The sequence below is a fragment of the Hypanus sabinus genome, chromosome 28, assembly GCF_030144855.1.
Source record: "Hypanus sabinus isolate sHypSab1 chromosome 28, sHypSab1.hap1, whole genome shotgun sequence".
Taxonomy (NCBI): domain Eukaryota; kingdom Metazoa; phylum Chordata; class Chondrichthyes; order Myliobatiformes; family Dasyatidae; genus Hypanus; species Hypanus sabinus.
In genome coordinates this window covers 11,646,381-11,666,231 of record NC_082733.1, presented here as the reverse complement: position 1 = coordinate 11,666,231, position 19,851 = coordinate 11,646,381, and the positions used below count along the sequence as shown (strand labels likewise).

General features: G+C 42.9%; 1 protein-coding gene across 1 annotated transcript; it reads right to left on the bottom strand.

Annotated features, from left to right (window-relative positions):
- Positions 1–1,774: 1,774 nt before the first annotated feature.
- snrpa1 (small nuclear ribonucleoprotein polypeptide A') lies at positions 1,775–18,713 on the bottom strand. Its single transcript, XM_059952608.1, has 9 exons — positions 18,556–18,713; positions 18,252–18,399; positions 17,245–17,323; positions 16,744–16,790; positions 14,305–14,407; positions 9,783–9,862; positions 9,371–9,446; positions 4,522–4,612; positions 1,775–2,117 (listed from the first exon to the last, which is right to left on the bottom strand). The coding sequence occupies exons 1-9, from the start codon at positions 18,635–18,637 to the stop codon at positions 2,056–2,058; spliced, it is 768 nt and encodes a 255-aa protein (XP_059808591.1). The 5' UTR covers positions 18,638–18,713; the 3' UTR covers positions 1,775–2,055.
- Positions 18,714–19,851: the final 1,138 nt, after the last annotated feature.

Genomic DNA, 19,851 nt, shown 5'->3' with positions numbered 1-19,851 from the left:
TGTTCAGTCTTTGTTCAGGGATGAAAGATTTGGGGGCTGATGATCGTGCTGCCTTTCTTTTCTTTCTTGGTTTCATGGCTATCTGGAGAAGAAGAATTTCAGAGTCGTACACTTTGATAATAAATGAACCTTTGAAATTCTATCCAGTGTGGGGGGGGGGGGGGAAATTCCCATTACAGCAAGAGAGCAGTAAGTAAAACAAAATCACATTGAAAAGGTGATGCAAATGATGGCGATGTCCTGGTAGCCAGACCAAACAGGGCTCAGACAAATGGGAGTCCCTCCACTTCGGCTACATCTTAGAAAGACGAACCAGCTGAACAGTGACAGGGATAAACAGCAATAGGAGATAGATGTACATTACTGGTGAAGGTTCACGGGGTTGACATAATGGGAGAATAGAAATATAGCATGGATACAGGCTCTTTAGCCCACAATGATGATTATCCATCCATTTATACTACCCTACATCAATTTATTTTGCTTTAAATTCTCCCTGCATTCCCATTTACTCAACTGCAAGCACAAAGCAATTTAAGGAAACCAATTCATCTACCAATATGCAAGATGTGGGAGGAAACCAGAATACCATGAGAAACCCCACCTGATCAGAGAACACACAACTCCACAAGGTCAGGAATGACCCGTGTCTCAGGGGTACCTTCTGTACCCACTTAAACAGGTATTCAATGCAAGATTTGCAGTGAGTCCACAGGAAAAAAAAATTGGGGGGGGGGGGGGGTTTGCTGAAACAGGTGGCCACAAATACTCTCCAGTCACTTATTCTCCACTTGGAGTTGTATATGCCACATCCAGTATGACTGTCCTGCTTCTAGAATGCTGAACCATCTTACATTATGATCAGAGACCTCTAATGTTGATCGATGCTGCTAGTTCTCGTAGTTTTCCCTTTCGTTCAATCTCCTTTATCACACACTAATAAAATGACACCACTCTCCCTAAGCTTGCATCCACAGACCCATTGCATCTGGTAAAAGCTGACAATGATTTCCCTTTCTCTCTGTTGACAGTATACACACACACTTCCTCTTTTCCTGGACTTAATACATCTGCTACACACCAGTATAACGTGGTCAAATTTTGTTAAAAAGCTCTGTTGATCCTAAAAACAGAAAATGCTGAAAATACTCTAATCAGGGAACATCAGTGGAAAGAGAAATTAAATTAATGTTTTAATTCTAAAGACCAGTTGGCAGATTTAAATGATCACTGACCAAGCGCATTAAGAGTGGAAGGGGATGTTATCTTCTGGGGTAATTTGCTTCTCTTCAGGTTCCTTGGGTCTCCGGTGACTGATGGAGCAACATGGGATCTTATCTTCCAGGTGAGGGCAGGTGGTGCCCGACATAATTTATAAGATGGTCACCAAGATCCTATTTCTTGGTAATTAATATCCCCAATGAAGCTGGGACTACAACACTAAAAATCAGTTTTCACAGCAGTGAACCTGGAGCTTGTTACTGTGATGGATATGGTGATATGTTTGCTGCTTAATGAATTGATTTTCTCTAATGATCTGTTCATCAGCGTCAGAATGCTCTTGCCACAGGCTTTGAGAACATCACAGAAGCTCCTGCCCCAGTCACTCTGTACTGCATTCCCCAGCACCAAACTTTATTTTAAATATCTCCCCCACCCCTAGCTCTGTACTTAGTCTTCTCATCTCAAATGTATTTTAGTGGAAAGGTGTATTTTAGTGAATCACTGTCTCTCTCCCATGTGCATCTATGTTAAAGTCAACAGACAATTATAATGCAAAGAATGTTTATTATCAAAATTCTGACAAGCAAACATAATTTGAGAACAATTGAAGTGAACTGTCACTTACAGCAACACAAACCAGTCTTTCCTGTATCAAATACTGATTTGCATCGACAGTGGTCCCTGGACGTAACAGTTGGATGTACACGTTTCAGGTGGTAAGAGCTGTCGACTGACAAATAAACACAAGCTCAAAGCTCGTTCCTTCACTAAATTCAAAGCTTCATGTCCAAACCCAAGACTGTGGAAGTTTAACCAACACTAAAGGAAGCATCAGTTGCCATTGGTAACAGCATCCGTCTCCATTTCCTCCTCCTCAACTTCTTCTGTAGGACCTGCAAACACAACACACTGTGACTATCATTTTAAATTTGCTACCCAGAGATGAAAGATTTCAATAAGGGTCAATAAAAGCTGCACGGAACCAGGAGTTTACAACTCAGCCACAGACAGAATACAATTTCCAACTCAAAACACTTTAGAGAAAGAACCTGCAGAGTAGGGGATTGAGTATGTCAGCATGAATGATCAAGAGTCACTGCTTCAGCAAGCAGATTCCATTTGAAGACTTGGTTCAATTATTCACCAAAGCTTTCCCACCAGCAAGTGGAAACACCATCGGTAACAGCCACACAGCTGGCTGCTGGGACGGTGCTACTCATATACATTGGGAGGCATTACAGTGACTTCCAAAGCAATTGTTCCACTCCACCTTTCTTCATAGAATGAGCTTACTATGAGGAAAGAGAAAACACTTCAGGGATGCTCTCCAAGTGTCAATGAAAAATTGCACCCCCCCCCTCCGACTGATAAGGTAATGCAGGGATGCAGGGAATGTTTATAAGCCTGGTTGCTGGGACAGTGGGACTACCATGCAAGAAGAGGATGAGTAATCAGAACTCCACACCACTAAAAATAGCTTAGAAATGAGAAAAAATGGAGCAAGGACAGTTTAATGACTCGACAGGGTAGAACGAGAACTCTTCTCACAACTAGAGCTTAGAACCATGGGTTACAGCCTCAAATTGGTGTTAGGGAATGCAGGACATAAATTAGGAGAAACTCCTTAACAAAAAAAAAGCAACTCTTTGTAAATCTTTATCCCAAGGACCACGAGCTCGATCATCAACAGCAATCAAAATGGAGATTAATAGATTTCTGCATCTTTTCCAACATTTCCTTGAGGCATGGTGGTGTGGGGCATTGTTTCATTAAAAGCACAATATTGGCGTCAGCAATGATTGTCAAAGCCTCTCATATGCAAATTGAGCACCATGCTGTTAAATGTTCCACGAGCATAACTGGGTGCATACACCTACATTGTTGCTGCTATTCCTCTCTGCGCCTTATGGTGTGTCAGGCAGCAACATCGCTGTTTCTTCAGCATTTGTCTGTTTTTTTTAAAATACGCCAAGCTGCTAGCTCAAAGCTCAACCCATCGCGGATGAAAAGCAAGCAAGCAGCCAGATGGATTTGAATGCAAAACCAGTCACCAGCAGACAGCACGCAAGCCTACGTACTGTTAAATAATTTAGCTCCCCCCACCATGCTCATATCTTGGTTTGGAAAGATGCAGTTACAGGTTGGCCAGGAACTTTGCTTCTGTAATCATGAATTGTTTTGGACATCTTGTGAACTTTCCCTACACTTCATCATGGTTGAAGTTACAATTCCAAGGCACTTCAAGCAACAAGAATTTCTTCCTAGTGGATGTTTCTTTCCTCTAATTGTAGTTTGAGGAAGGTGGGGCACTGAGGCCAATGGCTGAGGGGGTCACGTATGCAAGCACAGCAAGGTTGGATGTTGCGGGTTGATGTTCAGCCTCAGAGCTCAATATTACATCAATAATTTGTAACCACAGTTGAGCTGTACAGTCCATGCAGCCAGGTTTCTACCTGTCAGCTTATACTAAGATTTGAGAGTGGAGGTGGCAAGGTCTGTTGACATATAAAAAAAATGGCCTTTGTTTATAGGAAATGCAGATCTACCGAGAGACTTGGACAAAGGGCTAGCAGAACCAAACTACAATTATAGAAAATTTAAAGCACAGACCATTTAGCGCCACATATCTACGGGGAAATAGAGCAACCAATCTAACCTCACATTCCATCATCATGTCATAGCTTTTCTTGTCCAAATCCAAGTTACAGCTCAAACATGTGGTTTGCTACCTCTTATCAATCTTTCTGATAGTGAATTCCATATCACAGGCTGAAAAGAGCCATCTTTCAACTGATTTTAAATAGAAATCCTCCGATTTTTGACAGATACTCTATCTAGATCCTTCAAACACCACAATTAAATCTCCCCAAATCTACTGTTCTAGAAATCCAACCCCATCTGATCTTTCATCAGAAAAATCCCATCTTCAATCTCAAAGGCTTAAGCTTGAGCAATTGGGATAAACTTTAATGGGAATCCAGTCAATGTTTATGAAAGGTGAGACAGGGCTTTGTACAATCTCACTAACAGTTTGTTTCTTTTTGAATAGTGCAGGGGTTCCCAACCTTCTTCATGCCCTGGACTAATGGAGGGATCCATGGACCCCAGGTTGGGAACGCCTGAGATTCTAATGGCATAGGGAATTCAGCATCAGAAAGTAGAATAATTAGTCTGCATAAAACAATGCAACACATTACTGGCAGATTGGGCTTGGTGGGGAAAAAAATGAACTTTCCTTGCCCCGGACCATTTGATTTTGCAGTGCTTGCTTCTGACTCAAGATTTCCTACTACTCACCAGTCTTGTCTCTGCCTGGGATTTGTCCAGCCTGTAGCATCCCTTTCAGCTTTTCCACCTCAGCCAGAGTTGATGCATTTGCAATAGCATTCTGCAAATGGAACAAAAACAACAGGTTTGAAACAGTCTTGTTGTTGTCCAATAAATATGTCATCCTTTGTCCTCTTCATAGGCCTGCTGTTTCTGTAATTGCCACAGCAACCAGTTGCCCCCATCGTGAAGGAGATAACAATGTACCAAACACTCAAAGCAAGGAAAACCTTGGGGCTTTGGAACTAATACTTGCCAAAGCTACTGAGAATATTTTGAAAAAAAAAGGACAAGTCTTCTGCAGAAAAAATATTTTGGCATCATGGGTAATAGGTAGTGACTTTATACACAAGAGAAATTATACTACCCTTATGTATTAATTCTTATATTATATTGTATTAATCCGTTAGTCTCGTGAGACCATGGATTTGCACCTTGGAAAGTTTCCAGGGTGCAGGCCTGGGCAGGGTTGTATGGGAGACCGGCAGTTGCCCAAGCTGCAAGCCTCCCCCTCTCCACACCACCAATGTTGTCCAAGGGAAGGGCACTTCGGCACTTGGCACTGGTTGTCGCAGAGCAATGTGTTGTTAAGTGTCTTGCTCAAGGACACAAAGTGCTGCCTCAGCTGAGGCTCGAACCAGTGACCTTCAGATCACTAGATCGATGCCTTATCCACTAAGCCACGTGCCAACACATGTATAAATTAGGATAAATTATATACAAGTGTTTCCTCTCAAAAGTCGCTTTAGGGTTAATACCAGAGGGTAAAAAAGACCAATGTACAAAAGTAGTGAACAGGTTTCCCCTCCCCTTTTCTCTTCAATTTACCACTCTGGTCTCATCTCTCATCCCTACCCACCTATCACTCACCCTGGTGCCCTTCCTCTCCTTTCTCCACTGGTCGACTCTCCTCTCCCAGACGACCTCCTTCAGCCATCACCTCCCAACTTCTTCATCCCCCCTACCCGCACCCACCTGGCTTCACCTATCACTTTCATGCTTGTACTCCTTCCCCTCCCCTTCACCTTCTTATTCTGCCTTCTTCCTGCTTCCTTATCAGCCTCGGTTCAGTTTCTTGGCCCAAATTGTTAGCTGTTTATTCATTTCCATAAATGCTGCCTGACCTGTTGAGTTCCTCCAGCATTTTGTGTGTTTAACAGGTTAAATGCTCATTTTTGTCTGTACTCCATCTGTGTGATTTAGATGGTACACACGAGGAAAGCCAATCAGGCAACATTCTTTAGCTTTTGTTCAATGCACTGTGTATGAAGACCTGCTAAGTTTAAGCCCACGAGACCAGTGCCAGAATGGAAGAGTCAGAGCTTGAAGTCACCCAGAGTTGCAAGGTGGGGTGAAGGCCAGATGTGAAGGGCTTTAGTTACATCAGACACGTTACCACAGTACAGAAGGTAGTGATTAGTTTGGGGCTAATAAGAGCAATAGGAGTTAACCCAAACTGTCAGCATTCAGCTTGGCCCTTTGCCACTTAGGGCAAGTTGCTTTTTACTGAAATCAAATTATTTCCAGTTGCAGATCTGAATTACAAAAATGACCATATTAACAATTTGATCACAAACAAGAGAAAATCTGCAGATGCTGGAAATCCAAGCAACACACACAAAAATGCTTGAGGAACTCAGCGGGCCAGCATCTATGGAAAAGAGTACAGTCGATGTTTCAGGCTGAGATCCTTCAGCAGGACTGGAGAAAAAAAAGCTTTGGAGTTGATTTAAAAGGTGAGAGGAGGGAGAAACAAGGTGATAGGATGAGGTAAGAAGCTGGGAAGCTGATTGGTGAGAGACATAGGGACATTGGTGAGAGGGAGAAGGGGGAGTCTGACAGAAGGCCATGGAACAAAGAAAAGGGGGGAGGCAAGAGAGGGAAAAGGGGATGGGGTTTAAGTTCAAGAAATCGATGTTCATGCCAACAGATTAGAGACTACCCAGATGCAATACAAAAGCATTGTTCCTCCAACCCAAGTATGGTCTTATCACGACAATAGAGGAGGCCATAGACAGACATACCGGAATGGGAATGGGAAGTGGAATTAAAATGGGTAGCCACTGGGAGATCCTGCTTTTTCTGGCGGACGGAGCTTAGGTGCTTGGTGAAGCAGTCTCCCAATCTACATCAGGTTTCACACCGGGAGCAATGGACACAGTACATGACCCTAACAGACTCACAGCTGAAGTGTCACCTCGCCTGGAAGGACTGTTTGGGACCTTAAATGGTAGTGAGGGAGGTGGTGTAGGGGCAGGTGTAGCAGTTGTTCAGCTTGCAAGGAGGTAGATCAGTGCAGAGGGATGAATGGAGAAGGGAGTCACATAGGGAGCGATCCTGTGGAAAGCAGAAAGTGTGTGTCGGGGGGGGAGATGTGCTTGGTGGTGGGATCCTGTTGGAGATGGCGGAAGCTGTTGAGAATTTGGTGCTGGACACGGTGGGGTGGGGGGTGAGAACAAGAGGAACCCTATCTCTGGTAGGGTGGCGGGAGGATGGGGTGAGAGCAGATGTGCATGAAATGGAAGAGATGCAGTTGAGGGCAGCGTTGATGGTAAAATTTGAACTGTCCTTTCCCCAGACTATCTCCAAGAACTTGACATTGTGGAACGAAAATAGCCATTTACTTGGATTTACATATTTATGCACATTTTTCCCCTCTGACCAGAGTCCTCAAGAGTTCAGATATAAAACAGACAGCTGGTGCTAGCAATGTACTAAACCTAGACAGTTAAGGCCATTTAACCAACCTTCTCTCTGTTAGCTTTAAAAACATGCCTAGTTTCTCAAACCCTTGTGCCCATCGCAACTAACTCCAGTGTCCACTCCTCTATTCTCTCCCTGAAGTCCTGAACTTCGCTAAGCCACTGTTCAAATTACAGGACATCATCTGTCCAATTCAAATATCTTTTGAAGAAAAACAAGTGAAGTTTGCCCACACCATTCCTGGTTGCAAAGTATTCTCAAACAAAAAAGACCAAATTTGAGGAAGTAGTAAAATTAATGTTTCAGAACGTGGAGCAGTTAAAAATTAAACACATTTAAATTTGCAGGATGGGTGCATTGAACAAAAGGACCATCTGTAAAAGGGTGGAGACTGATTGAGTAACACAAAGGATGTGAGTGAAGGCTTTTAATTGCAGCCAATTAATTTCCTGTTTGCATCTCCTCCAGATGGACAAAGTCAAAGGAAAGCTCTGCAAATATTGTAGTTATTGGGAGACTAAAATACAAGAACACTGTAAACACCCAACAGTTTAGGTAATAACAGAGAAGAGAAAATTTTTAGTTTGATTTGTAATCACGTAATGGCCAAATGGTGTGTTAGCGTTTATATGAAGATTTGATTAGAGGAACAATAACGGCTTTTCAACTGAAGAAGGCCCAGTGACATCCAACCCAATGTACAGTGGACAGATGTGATTTGCTTACTCAAGGGATGCACTTGCCACAGAGGCAGTGCTGCAAAGTTTCACTAGAGCGTTCTCGGGATTTTTGAGGGGCTGATTTTCTGTCTACAAAGAAAGATCGAATGTACAGGGACAGTGCTGTGGGGGTAGGAACAGTGAGGGCTAATCACTAGTAAATAGTGATTTGGAGTGTGCTAATGTGGCAACAGGGAACTGCAGACAAAGCCTAGCAGTAGTCATAGGAGTTGTTATTGGATTCCAAGTTTCAGGAGCTTGATTAATTGTGGTATAGTGTGCATCCGTCGTTGTAATAGAAAACTGGATTAAGTAGAGCCATGGAATGCAGCAGCAACAAAACCCAAGTTTCAGGAATCTCTTTACGTTTTAATGTGCAGCAGTATGTAATAGACCTGTGGACAGTCACTTTAATCAGTAATAAGATTACTGTTACCCAATTACCTGCCTAGTCCGTTACTTAATTCATCTCCCTCTAGACAGTACTGAATTCAACCTATAATTTTACTGGTAATCTCATCAACTGACAATGTGCCAAATTCATGCTCAGGTAGATCAGTTTTGACTGGTCTCCTGCTGTGCACCAGCTGTTAATTCCTGCAGACTGTATTGGAATCCGAAGAACGAGAGGAAGTCACCAAAACTCATAAAAGTGGTAAAAACTTTGACAAGTTAGATGAGTAAAGATGTTTCCTTCAACTAAGAATTCTTGGAACAGGGGCAGTTTGGTAATATAGGATAGGCAATTCAGGTTTGAGATGAGGAAACATTTTCGAGGTAAATGTTTGGAATTCTTTACCCTGGAAGCTCAGTCACTGAGTCCATACCAAAGAGAAAAATAAAGGTAGGTTGCCCACAATTCTGGTGAATGACAGAGCAGATTCAAAGGCAGATGGCTTACTCTTGCTACTTTTTATTTTCCCAAAATTAATATATCCATTAATTTGTCACAGAAACATGTTTACCTGTTATTCCTCTCACTGCCCAAAGAAAATATATCAAATTAGCTAACACAGTAGGGAGAGGGGTGCCACCTTTGGATTCATCCTCCATCCACCCTCCCTCTCATCTGATTTGCAATTTTCTATTTTTGTTGGGTAAAATTATGGAATTATGGTGCAAATGTAATCAAGTCATCACCCAAGAGAACAGATCAGCTTTAGTGTTTTGTTGCCGCACTGTACATTTATTCAGGAGAGACTTTGAAAAACTTAAGTTACGAATTACTTTGTGATTATTTCCTTTTTCTTAAACTGATCAGCCAAATATCTTGTTCATACATTATTCCCAGAAACATTCCAGACCCTATGTCGTAATATTCCCTCGTTTCACTTTCCAATTCCAGCATTTACCTTTGAGAGGTCCATTTAAAGTTGCAGCACAAACTAGACTATTACCTTAATTGCTTCAACTTCAGGTCCAGAAGGCCCCGTTTTCTTCTTCTCTCCTGACAATCCTGCACCTGGTGTGAAACTTAAAACACACAATTTAGTCAATTAAGCTGTCACGTACAATCTTCTCTGGACCTTTAAAGCCACAATATTTAAAAACCAGTGCAGTATCTGTTCTTTTCATTAACTGATACATTTTACAGCACTTCCCTGAATAGATCACTACTTGAAATAACTTCCCTCAGAAACACAAAGATGCTGGGATGGTAGCAATTGAAGTACTCAAAGTAGCCAGCAATTTGGAAATACTATTAATCCTTGACAAGTCAACAACCTCTAACAGGTTAAAAAAGATAAGCCCAAAATTACAGTGTTTCTGAGGCAAGACATCAAGTTAAATTTGGTATCTGTATCTTACGTCTTTGTTTTCTTGGTTATATCCTTTGCAAGCTGTGCCCCACGTTTGCCTTTGAACATTCGATCCGCTTCCTGACGTTCCTGCGGCGATACATCACATCCAGTTACAGTCAAACTGATTGGCTTATCCCAGAACAGTAACATTTTGCCTACCCCCGTACTTTTAGGAACACCAATATATAGTTTACACCAAACCACATCCTAACAAACCAGGAATTAGTCAGGGAATAATGGACTCCCTTGAATGTCCATCCCACGTATCAAGTTGTCACAATGCAAAGAGTTTCACTGGGCTTTGCCATGTAGCCAGACCATAACACTGCAGTTGAGTAATAATCTGTGTCTCCCTGCTTCCCAGCTCCCCCCACCCCCCCCCAACCCCGAGAACCGGGCTCATCAATTGTGATCATGCCCAAACTCAGGACAAAGTGAATCCAAAACTGTCCCAGATTTATGTTTAAAAGCTTGTTGGCAATTACTTCTGCCCCAATGGGTACACAGTAACTTTGCAGTAGCGACAGGATCAAGTATGGGAAAGACCACATGTGGATGCAATCAAGTCCACTATGTATCTATCATTAATCTGGATGAAATCCAACTATGATGAATGTGCACAGGAACCAATCACATGTGAGAGCAGCACATTGAACAGGTAATGATGTAATACTTAAAGCACAGATTTCAAAGTCAGCACGTTATTTTACAGCAAGTCAATACACTCAGTATTATTCTTATTACTCTAAGATTCTTGGGATGTTTTACATTACATAAATGCAAATTTCTGTTAATCTCCAAAATAATTAGCAATTGATTAACAGTGGAGGTATTTGGTGTTTTGATACTTATTCCCAAGATAATGATATACACATATAATCTAACAGAACTTTCTGGAACTGGTGAAAAAGCAGTGTGGTTCTTACAAAATAACATTACTACCCAGATACTTAATTCAACAGAGTCAATTGTCAAAATATAATGTCTAAAGAATTCAGAATAATAGCAAAATAAAGACACTCTCAAAATCCTGAAATCATTGCTTCAGAACGCTCTTAACAATAAAGGTCAACCTGTACCTGACCCAAGGTAGGAAGGAATCCAGCAAAATAACCTTCATGACTGTGAAAGGAACACGGCTAGTATTTTTGGATTTAGCACTAGTTTTGGTTATGAACCTGGATTAAAAAATGTGGTTTTTAAGCAAGCGGAGTAAATGATTGTTTTTTTGAAACTAAGGATGGTTGACTGTGGTGCTCACAAGAGCCAGTGCTGTTACCGCTGCTTCCTGATTTAGAAATAAACTGCACTGTTGAGTAAAATTACAAAAGTACCCACCATCAATCACCCAACCAACAAGATGAATTCAGATTTCTGTTTTACACAGGTTCGCTACACAGCAGTACAACTCGATGGGAGAAGGGAGGAGGAAAGAACTGACAGCTGCTCCATAGTGTGAACAATGACAGAGCACAACAACGCACACCAACACACACCAATGCACAACAGCACACACCAACATTAAGTTCCAGCTTTGCATCTGATGTGAGACATTACTTTGACTTGGTGCGAGCTGATGGAGAGGACTGAAGGCCCAAATCAAAGTTTAACACTAGCCTCTTGGCCATGATACAATAGTACGAAAACAACGATAACAACCAGAGCTACAAATTTCAAGTGCTTAAACCAGCAACACAAAACTGAATCTTGTGTATTTATACCACTTTTAAAATCAAGAGTTCCAGGAACAGTGGCCTGGAGGACTATCCAGAGACACGTTCAAGACCTGGCAGAACAGCAGAGGGATCTAAATTTCAATTGATAGCCAGTGCCCTGTTGCAGTCAGAGGCTATCGTCCCCACAAGCATCATTAACACATTGAAATTTTACTCAGCAATGCAGTTTATTTCTAAATCAGGAAGCAGTGGTAACAGCACTGATCCTTTGGAACACCACAGTCAACCATCCTTAGTTTCAAAAACCAATCATTTACTCTGCTTGCTGCTACCTTAAACCACTTTGAAAATTAAAAAAAGCCCAGGTGTAGCTGGCCCTCTGCTTCTGTGAGCCTCAAGTGTTATTAATTGCATTTTGTGATACCTTGTAAATACGAATTTAAAAGGCACTTAACACCCTTTAAACATAGAATACATAACCCACAATGTTGTGCTGATCTTATAACCAACCCTGAGATCAATCTGCCCCTACTCTCCTACAGAGCTCATTATTTTTATGTCATCCACATGCCTATCTAAGAGCTTCTTATAAGTCCCTCATGTATCAGCCTCTACCACCGCCTCTAGCAGGGTGTTCCACACAAAATTTGTTCTTTGGGTATCTTTTTGACTAATCTACATTGAAATTAGTAAGACATGGCTTTTTACAAATCGTACTGGCTCCCCATAGCAAACTTTGCCAAGTGTTTGGCAATTTATCTTCCCGATTGTCATTTCTAAAATCACAACCAGCATTAATATACCATTGGATCAGCTTAGTTGCCAGGAAAATCCCTATGCCTTTCTTAAACAAAACCGCCACATCTGGAATTTCCCATTCCTGTCATCTCCCCCATATTGAAGGATTAGAAGACTGTGGTCAGTTAATTTCACTTAACAACCCAAGTATCAGGAGGGAGATTGGTGTGTGTGGGGGGGGGGGGGGGGGGAATTGACAAGTTATGGACAATTAAGTGCTGGTTGCGAAGGCTACTGGGTGAGTGAAAGAGGAACCCCATCACTGGTGGGGTGAGGAGGATGGGGTGAGTGCAGCATCAATGATGGAGGGAGGAAAGCTCCTTTCTTTGAAAGTGGAGGACATCTCATTAGTTCTGGAATGAAAAGCCTCATCCTGAGAGGAAACGTGACAGTAACAAGAGGAACTGAAATAAGGGGATGACATTTTTTAAACGAGTGACAGGATGGGAAGAGGTATATTCCAGGAAGCTGTGAGAATCACTGTAGCATACCAGACAAACAGCATTACATACCATATTCACCCACCTGTCCAACAAGCTAGACTGACCAGAGCTGGCAGTATGCAGACAGGAGGGCCAGAAAACATACTAAATTACAACAGGAAAGAACCAACCATTGTCCTCCAACCAAGCTGTGCTACAAAACTGGCAACTAGTGAACATAAGAGATCTATCTTGTCCATGAAATGAAACCAAATCCATGCCCATTCCATGAGTCATTCCATGCCCAGCTGATGGAAGATACAATTGCAAACACTGACTAAAGAGCTGAAATCAAACTTTCCAATCCAGCTTGACAAACATTCCATCAAAGCATTAACATTTCAGACATTTAGGTTCCTATCCAAGTTTGTTACCACCTCAAAGATACATCTGAATTCTTCACTCACACCTAGCCAGAGACTGGAAATAAATTCCATCTCAATGTACATGACCAAACTTAAAATTGCCCATTTCTGCGCTGGATCCACATCATTGTGCAAGGAAACTACCCAACTACCATCAGGAGGCATTGACAATTTGATCAGTTCTGTGTACAAGATTAAAAATGCCTACAGTTATTACACTACCTTCACTTTAACTAATAGTTTGTCAAACGATACCGCTGCTGCTTCTGGGGAAGTATGTCAAGATCCTTTTGGTTCTACCTTTCACTTTGGTCTTCCTTGAATCACAGCAGAACCATCTTTAGACTTCAGACCCATTTATGCCATTGGTTTTCATAGAGACCAACACTGCAGTTGCTCCACAAACAGTCCAAACTTCTTTACCACTACCACTCTTTTTTGAATGTCAACCACACCATGGTCAGTTCAGTCAAATGCTTTTTTGTTGTAATCTTCAAATGACGTACAAGTAATTTACTGTAACGCTGCCCTCTGGGTCTCCATAACTGCTCTGTATGTATTCACAACTTCTGACCCCTTACCAAGCTAAACCCCCATGAGCAACCATCTCCTCCCCAATGTCAGACAATGGCCAAGCTCAAATTCAAACTCAAGTTTGAGCCTATGTTCCTCAAGATGCAGATACTCCCCATGTGTACTACTTCCCTGCAAGCTCATTATAATAAATCAACATACTGGCAGCTCTTAAGAGCATAAGATATGGAAATGCCATTGTCCAGTTGTGTACAGTGTAATCTTGAACTGACATTAGTTACATCTACCTTGCCATTTATAGATTTCTTAGCATTATCTTAACAGCAAGTAGCACCACTGCCTTACAGCATGCACTAACAGGAAAAGACAGTTGAATAAAATACTAGAGAAAAATCATTTTTCTGCAAATATAATCTGTCACACAAGGGAATAATTCCAGCATTCTGTCAGAGCTGTGGCAATGGAACTCAGTACTCCAGGGAGCATTTTCCTTCTCATTTCAGAGAAGACATCACCATATGACATGATACTGACGTGATTTGTTTATCTTGAGCTCCCACAAAACAAATCCTTCAATCTGAAGGAACTTCATTCCATAGTGTAAAGATATACAGACAACAAACTGCACAAAATCTTTAACAAAAATGTGCTGCAGTAGCTGGTCCAAACCATACCTTCAGCTTCACCTTCTGGAAATCCAGGACTCTAACTTGTGGAACTTTGTGGATTACATAAAGTCGATAATGCTTCTTACTCGTTACAGGATTCCGCAGGAGGCTGCAAAAATCAGGGTTCATTATTTTTAAGTGCATTCAGCCTAACAAACTGTCAGAACAATCAACATTTCATTGAATGGAGGAAAAAGCAGGAAATATAGGGTGACACGGAACAGAACAAGTTAATGGCTTGGCACAGATGCTGTCATATGAGTTGGCAGATGGCTTCAGAAAAACAGCAGGAATATACAGGGTTCAGTAGAAAGCTGGCACAATAGAAAATAATCATTTTGCAGGTCACTGCTAATGGCTTACATCAGGTCATTAGGATTCTGCAGGCCACAGTGACCAAAGCAGGATATGTTATCAGTTGTCCAATCTGAGCAGCATCAAAAACAAGAGAAAAATCTGCAAATGTTGAAAATCCGAGCAGCACACACAAAATGCTGGAGTAACTCAGCGAGCCAGGCAGCACCTATGGAAATGAATACAGTCGATGTTTTGGGCCAAAACCCTTCAAAGGTCCTGCTCTTTTCAATAGATGCTGCCTGGCGTGCTGAGTTCCTCCAGCATCTCTTGTGTGTTTCTCTAAGCAGCAGCGATGGTGTTACATTGCCATCTGCTGACAACAAACACAATGACAAATTCAAAGTCCAGGTAAATTTATTATCAAAGTTTATATATGTCAGCACGAACAACAGAGATTCTGTTTCTTGTGGACATTCTCAATAAGTCCATTAACCATAATAGAATCATTGAAAGACCATACCAACAGGGTGGACAACCAGTGTGCAAAAGACAAATATAAAAAGGAAAAATAATAAATAAGCACTAAATATTGAAACCATAAGACAAAGAGTCTCATCTTCATGGAACAGTTCAGGGACAGGGGCAAATGAAGTTGAGGGAAGTTTCAGAGCCTGATGGTTGAGGCTAATAACTGCTCTGGAACATGCTGGTGTGGGTTGTACCTCCTTCCTAATGCAGCAGTGAGAAGAGACATGATGTGGGTAGTGAAAGCTCCTGATGATGGATGTTGCTTTCCTGTAACAACACTGTGTAGAGTTATCAATGATGGGAAGGGCTTTACCTTGGATGGACACACGGTCACAGCTCACAAACTGGCTAGTTGGACAATTTGGGTTTTCGAGCTCCAACAAGATGCCTTTTATACAAAAACTTCCACTCAAAAAATTGAGTTTATCAGCGCCCAACTAAAATTTAGTGTGGGTTTTACAACGGCTGGAATGTGTATTCTTACATTGATGGGCTCCTTCTCTCATCACAAAACATTATAATAATGAATTGACACACAAATTAAAATTAAACAAGGTTCTGTATCAATGATCCAAACAGGTACTTTATTGTAAACAGAAGGGCATAATGCCACACTTAAGTTGTGTATTTTTATTTACAAAGTACACTGGCCAGGCTCAACATGTCAGTTACAAAGTCGTACATACTACAGTTACAGTCCCAGATGTGTCATTCAAATCAGATAAATACAATCAAAAACAGTGAATGAATAAACTCCTCACAGGCTTCCAACTGGGTACAGGTATCCATGCTAACCAACATTTTGATGATAAACACTGCTATCTTCATCAGGGATGATGCCTGGTATATCTAGTCCGGTGGTCTTTATACCCCCATATTCCATCCACTGATTTGTTAGCCCTCACCCAAACAGGTTTCAGGAGTCCCACCTTGCTTATAATTGAATTCCAGTTCTTAAAGTGAGACCCTCACCTTTGTTAAAATCCTTTCCCTCTAGTTTTATTTTAGTGGCTTCCTTCACCAGGTGGTCCCAAAAGCCACTGGCACTGCACAGTAGTTTTGAGAAATTGTCCCACAGGGTGAGAGAGTGGAAACCTGATTGGATGAGGACCAACCAATCAGTAGGGTCAGACTACAGGGTGGGGGAGGGTATAAATACCACTGGACTCGACATGCCCAGGCATCATTCCTGATGAACACGTACAAACAAGCTGGATGAACTCAGCAGGTCAGGCAGCATCCGTTGAAAGGAGCAGTCAATGTTTCGGGCTGAGCTCCTTTCAACGGATGCTGCCCAACCTGCCGAGTTCATCCAGCTTGTTTGTACGTGTTGATTTGATCACAGCATCTGCAGTGTACTTTGTGTTTATCATTCCTGATGAAGATGGCAGTTTATCATCAAAGCACCGTTATAGTTGATACCTGTACCTGACTGGAAGCCCTAGCAAGTTTATTCGTCATATGTACCAGCAAAACACCAAAGTCCTTTTTTAGAAACAGTAAACAGGCAGTGAGACTTCGTTAAGAGACGACACGTGATCAGATGTTGCCTAGCATAAAATATAATACTGCCACAGAAACAAGACCAACTAGCCACCTACTAGTCAATAATGAACATACCTCAAGAACGAGAGGGACTTTATAGTTGAAAGTGTATCTAGATCCCCCTAGAGAAAGGAAAAAACTCGTGAATACCAGCAAGGCAACAGATGCAACACTTTTATTAAATGACGTTACCAGGGACTGGAGGGCTTGAATTACACAAAAGACAGCTTAGAATGACTCCTTTGTCCTGGGGTGTAGAAAACCCAGCAGTGGCTATACAGAGAGGTAAAAGACCATTAAGGACATAGACAAGCAGCATGGTCTATCTTTTTCCTAGAGTAAGAGAGTCTACAACTAGAAGGCACAAACTGTACATATAGGGAAAAGTTTGAGAGGACTTGGGGGGCAATTCCCTGTGTGCAGAATGAGCTGCCAGAGGAAGTGGTAGTTGCATATACAATCACAATGCTCGGAGACACAGGATAGGGAATATTGTAAAGGAAGGCCGTAAAGTCAGCGAGTGCAGGAGCGATGAGAACTGACAGTATTGACATGTCAGAAAGTTGCTCCACTCACCAGTTCCTGTAGATTGTTGTTTGTGAGCACCAACTCCTGCAGGTTTGGCAGGGCCTGCTCAAGGCCTTCGCCTATCCGACTGAAAAGACATTTTATAGATCATTACTACAAATACCTGTAAATCATCACGTACCATCAGTGGGAATAGTTTTATGCAGGAAAATATTCTAACAGTTCAATCACTAAATCGGAAACAGAGAAGTCTACTTCACTGCAGGTATTTTATGATGTACTGGGTCCAGAGCCGGGTTTCCCAACCTTTTTTATGCCATGGACCTCATTAAGAAAGTGGTCCGTGGGCCCCAGTCTGGAAACCCCTGGTCTAAACTGGAGACCGACTGCCCAGCCCATCAGTGTACTAGCTGAAAATGCACACAATGCTACAATTCTATGTAGCATTTTCCCTTTGCACTTGCCTGTAGAAAACCGTCGCTAATTGGCACCCAACAGTCCTTTGACATTCTAATCAATGCATTTATAGAAATATATTAGTTTCTACTAGCTGAAATTCTTAGCTTACTTCTTAAGAATATGCAATATTAAAACTGAGTGATAAATCTGACATACATCTTCACCTTTCAGTTTCTGAACAATTTTAATATTTACATGAAGTCATCCAGTTCTGCATAAACTTTAATGACTTCCCGCTGGAACACATTGAGCCTTAAAATTCCCATTTACAATAGACAGTAGGTGCAGGAGTAGGCCATTCGCCCCTTTAGCCAGCACCGCCATTCACTGTGATCATGGTTGATCATACACAATCAGTACCCCGTTGCTGCCCTCTCCCCATATCCCTTGACCCCGCTATCTATAAGAGCTCTATCCAACTCTCTCTTGAAAGCATCCAGAGACTTGGCCTCCACTGCCTTCTGGGGCAGAGCATTCCATAGATCCACCCCTCTCTGGGTGAAAAAATTACCTACCAATGTACGACTTAAATACACACGGGCCCATTTATCCTCTTCTGTCAGATGGAGCAAGTTTCCATCGAAGGGCTCACTCACCAGATCCGATTGTTGTTCAACAGCAGGCTCTTCAATCTGCGGAGCAACGGGAAGCCATCCAACTTCCGAATTTCATTGTCGGAGAAATCGATAGCGTCAAACTGATCCAAAGTCGCCCCCAGGTTCTCCACCACAGGGATCTTATACCCTACAACAGGGAGAGAGTTCGGTGAGACAAAGCAGGAGCGAGTCGGGTGGGAGGGGACACCGGGACAGGGCCAGACCGGGGTGATTCCCAGGCCCGCCGCTGCCGCGGCCTTCCTTCCCGCGCCCTGAACCCGGGTCGGCCCAGCGGCTCACTCACCCCGGAGGTCGAGCTCCCGGTCCCGCACCGGGTTGGTGTACTGCGCCGCCAACTCAATCAGCTCGGCCGTCAGCTTCACCATGCTGACCAGCGACTGCAACGCACGCCGGGACCTTCCTCCCGAGATGCTTCAGAGCTCCACGTCACTCCCGCGAGACCTTCCTCCCGAGATGCTCAGAGCTCCACGTCACTCCCGCGAGACCTTCCTCCCGAGATGCTTCAGCGTTCGCCCCTTACTCCCGTGGTGCCTGGGTGGCTCCGGTTTCGCTCCCGGTTCCGTGGCGGAGTTGCTACTGCCCGGGCAATCGGAGTGGGTCAGGCCCAGGCGCGGAGGCGGTCTGAGCTGGCACGGCCCACCATTGAGTATGAGTAGGGCTGGGCTGGGCTGCTACATTGAACCATTCACCTGCACTGTCGGGTCCTGAATCCTTGAGTTTCTATGTCAAACTGAGGGGGTCTGAGTGAAATAGATGCCGTTAGGGGGAAAGCTGAACTCGTGTAAGATCAGAAGGGGGTTTGATGTGAGAGGCTTCCCCGCCCGGCAGAAGCCTTGAACCGGAGACAGTCTCGGGATAAAGGACTGAGATGAAAGTGAATCTTCTCAATCCCTTGTTCTGTGCTCGCTGAATCATTTATCTGCTCAAGGTTACATCAGGATCAGTTTTCTGATTCAAAGAAACAGGCCCCAGTGAGTCTGCAGCAACTACCCATTAACACTTAACCTATATTAATCTCCTGCTTTTCACTTTCTTCCAGTTTTCACCGCTTCTGAAATCTAATTATAACCATGCCGATTTCAACGGTGTTTTGTGACCTTGACGTTGCTTTGTCTGGGGAAATGCCTCATTCATAGAAAGATTTAAAGGGCATGGCAGAAAACCCCGGTGATCAGGAGAATCCTGAGTTGTTGATGGAAACGGGAAGTTGATTTTGATGGTAAACACTGACCCCTGGTGGTCAGACATGGAAGGTAAACACTGACCCCTGGTGGTCAGACATGGAAGCGCAGCCCCGCCGCCGGCTTTTGTTCAAACGAGTTTTCCGGAAACGATGGGGACGATCCGCCGGCTACAGCCGCCTTCTGCCACGTTGGACTCTGTTCACGCAACCTCTGAATGGTTAAATGTCTGCTCAACTACTCTAGTTGGCCCGACTTAAAAAAAAATACATTGCAATTTGCCAACTGCAAGTAGTCAAATCCTGTCATAACTTGGGGAGGAGCAATATTGTAAAGAGGAATACGGAACTGCAGAGGATTTAAACAAATAGGTTGCGCCTGCCGGAAAATTTCGCCGA